The sequence below is a fragment of the Ipomoea nil genome, unplaced genomic scaffold (genome assembly GCF_001879475.1).
Source record: "Ipomoea nil cultivar Tokyo-kokei standard unplaced genomic scaffold, Asagao_1.1 scaffold1421, whole genome shotgun sequence".
Classification (NCBI taxonomy): Eukaryota; Viridiplantae; Streptophyta; class Magnoliopsida; order Solanales; family Convolvulaceae; genus Ipomoea; species Ipomoea nil.
The window spans coordinates 147098-150411 of NW_017617849.1; the positions used below are offsets into that span (position 1 = coordinate 147098).

Below are 3314 nucleotides of genomic sequence, written 5' to 3' on the forward strand. Positions count from 1 at the left end.
TTATACATGAATGTACATAATTATATAATAAAATATACATACTCTTTTTAAAAGATAATACACATAATCTAACATAATACATAATAAACATAAACTTTTAACATAATACACATCAACTCTTAACATAATACCCACAAATTTTCTGATTCGGATGTACATAATTGTATAAAAAGAATGTACATAATTGTATAAAAAATACACATAATTGTATGAACCAATACACATAACGTTGTGAACAAATACACATAACATTGTGAACAAATACACATAATCTCAGCAACTTTCTACCGCGCCTCCCAACACTACCCCAAAACGACGTCGTTTTGGGAGGCGCGCGGCGCACAGTGCTATGTGCGCCGTGGTGTAGGATATAACGATTGCTAAACCACTCCGAGCAACCAGACAAAGAAGCAGACTGCCTAGCTAACAGATGGGCCGCCTGGTTCGCACTTACAAGGAAACTATATTACTTCAATTCTTTTGTGGCCATTATTACTAATCACTACAATTATATACATAACTATAACAACAGAAAGCTTTACAATGCCGCAGGATTGATTTAATTAATAACCTGATTCCAAGATTCATAAATTCTTGAAATAATCAGCCATGAAGGCCTACCTGGAGTTATTCTACAATCTAAGTATATATATATATATCATACTTATATTCTGCTAATTAATTTCAACTCAACTTTTCAGTTATGAGTCCTTCAATTGAACCAACCAAACCCACAATTGACACACACAGACAGATCATGCTGAAAATCTGAAGAAAAACCCACTTTCTTGTCCACCCTCCAATTTTCCTCTGCACAATATACATTTCTACTGGGAAATAAACGGCCAATGGCCAAAAGGTCACAGCTCCCAGCACTCCTAAAACCTGGTTGAAGTAAGGGAACAGCATTGCGATGCCTGTAGTGGATGCAACATATGCGGTTCGGAAACATAGCCGGAAAAGGCTCAGCCGGAAAGCCGGCAAGTATGGGAGTTTTAGAGCATGGGGTTTCATCAACACTCGGCTCCGTGGGAACCTCTCTGAGAACCATTTCTCCGCAAATGCAAAGATTGGTTGGCAGTATATCTACAAAGTTTAGGAGCTTAAAGTTAATGTTGAGATTGAACAAGAACAAGAAATAAATAATAATGGCAATGTGCCTATATCATAGTGAAACTATTCTTATATTCATAGTGATGGTGATAATGGTGACACAACACCTATGAATACAACTAGTGTATTTATAGACATCTAATCCCTATACAATGAGTCTCTTCACTCCTATTCTTAGTATGAGACAGAATCATATTGTTAATCCATATATGAGACAAACTGAACAGTTAAAAGGCTTGTTTGACAGTTTTTCCTAGCAGGGTATATGGCATACCTGGTAGCCTCCAACTAGATGCAGAATAATGCAGGCATTGGCTAAATCTACGAGCCAATACGGCTCGTAGAATCCGAATCCGGTCAAGAGGTTGCCGGGTGTGTCGCTGCCGAAAGCAGCATAGCCAAAGCATCCACAGCAGGTATAGAAGAAAGTGGTGATCAATATTGCAGCCAATGATGCCTTGTTCATGGTCTGGTGTTCTGGTGGGGGTGACTTCAGAGTATCCTTTAGATCATCAAATACATAAAACCAACCCCCTTTAAGGATTACTACAAGAATAAACCAAGGTTAAGGTTTCAGGTTTCAAGAAATTATAGTACCTGTATCTCCAGGACAATAAGGGTGTATGGATAGGCAAAGGAAATGTCTGCGATGGCCTGAAATGTTAACCACATCTTCTGAGCACCAGTGTGTGTTGATACCCCAGTTATGCTTCCCTTAATAGCCCTGTTTTCTGTAACCATTACCCGAAAGTGTGCATTAGATAAGTCTCGACTTGTAACCTTAACCAACAAATGAATACAATAAAGTAAACCAGGCCAATCTAAGTTGTCTATAGCTGACTGACTGACTCAAACTGAGAAAGTCAATCGAGCTTGTAACCAGAAGGTTATAAGTCGACAGGTCTGACCAATTTGATTGGGTGGACAACAAAAATGGTGGAATTGAAGGAAATGAATTGATACCAATAACTGTGGCAAATCCAAGGCCTAATCCGATGGAGGCATAGCCAAAGGACATGAGTGCAGCAACAATGGAGAGCCATGCCATGTTATGAAAATCAGGTATCTGCGACGCAAATATCTGGGCAATTCCAAAAACCAGCATAAACACGTTGGTCCCAATCCCAGTACTATTGCAATTAGCTTCGTGCCCGTTCTCGTGGTAGCAGTTCGATTTCTCAATCGCCCTGTAACACAGATAACTCAGTTAGTTCTTAAGTGACAGATTGTGAACAAGAACGTAAGATCGAGCCCTAACAGAAGGGCTACTAACCTCATACTTGTGGAAGTGGTAATAACATAGGCGATACAGGTCCCATACATGCTCACATACTGAAGCAAACCACACATCCATCTATGTCTCCTTCCTGAACCATCACCATAAGCAAACTTATTATATACACACACAATATATACAATAATACAAATCTCTGCAGGCCAATGGATAAGCTACTATATATATACCTACCCAGATTAAACCTGACGGCATCCATGTAAGTGGGATTCCGGTGCCCAGAAGGAGACATATAACACTGGGATATAAGAGAAACAGAGATGTAAGTAACCACTGCAAAACACAGCAATGCTACTGGCCCTGCAATCCATCCTAACTGGGCTGTGCTCCAAGCTAGAGACAGAACGCCGGCGCCAATCACGGCGGCGATTATATGCGCAACCGCGCTCAACACAGTTCCTGCCACCCACAAAAACAAACAATTTTGCTCACCCAAAATTATTACCAGGAGTTCCTGCTAAAAACCCATGTGGGTATTGCTTAATCTGAAGCTTTTGGTTTACCTGTTCTGATTACATCATGGCCATCACTGAGGATTGGATCTCCTTTGGGTGGTGAGGGGTGTTGGATTTCCATCTGCATGGTATGTAGGTCAATCTGGTTTAGCAGAAAGGCAGAAGAGCTAGAAAAGCCTATTGGATATACCCACAGGGTGTCTGCCTTGTTGGGTATTAAAGGAAGATATTTCCAGAAAAGTACAGTCTTTCAATCACAAGTAACACTTATCATAATACACCGAAGAAAAAAAAAAGATGGAATTGCCTACTCCGACCTACAAGATTCTGGAGTGGTAAATTATTGTAACTAAATTGATCAATAGGTACTAGATTTTTGCTCTGCTCACTATACACAAAGATTTCCGCTTATTAGACACGGTAAGAACTCTAACAATTGTATTGAATGTATT

The 3314-nt window shown here is 39.9% G+C and overlaps 1 protein-coding gene across 1 annotated transcript; it reads right to left on the reverse strand.

The window, feature by feature from the left end:
- Positions 1-470: 470 nt before the first annotated feature.
- Positions 471-3008, reverse strand: LOC109188212 (probable amino acid permease 7). Its single transcript, XM_019338786.1, has 7 exons — positions 2911-3008; positions 2582-2806; positions 2387-2480; positions 2077-2300; positions 1711-1844; positions 1388-1615; positions 471-1086 (listed from the first exon to the last, which is right to left on the reverse strand). The coding sequence occupies exons 1-7, from the start codon at positions 2987-2989 to the stop codon at positions 685-687; spliced, it is 1386 nt and encodes a 461-aa protein (XP_019194331.1). The 5' UTR covers positions 2990-3008; the 3' UTR covers positions 471-684.
- Between the last annotated feature and the right edge of the window lie 306 nt (positions 3009-3314).

Excerpts from the sequence above, each read along its gene's own strand:
- LOC109188212 (XM_019338786.1), bottom strand. The coding sequence starts at position 2,989 with ATGCAGATGGAAATCCAACACCCCTCACCACCCAAAGGAGATCCAATC. Across the intron at positions 2,807-2,910 it reads CCATGATGTAATCAGAACAG|GAACTGTGTTGAGCGCGGTT; the intron begins GTAAACCAAAAG and ends TGTGGGTGGCAG. Across the intron at positions 2,481-2,581 it reads TGCCGTCAGGTTTAATCTGG|GAAGGAGACATAGATGGATG; the intron begins GTAGGTATATAT and ends GTGATGGTTCAG.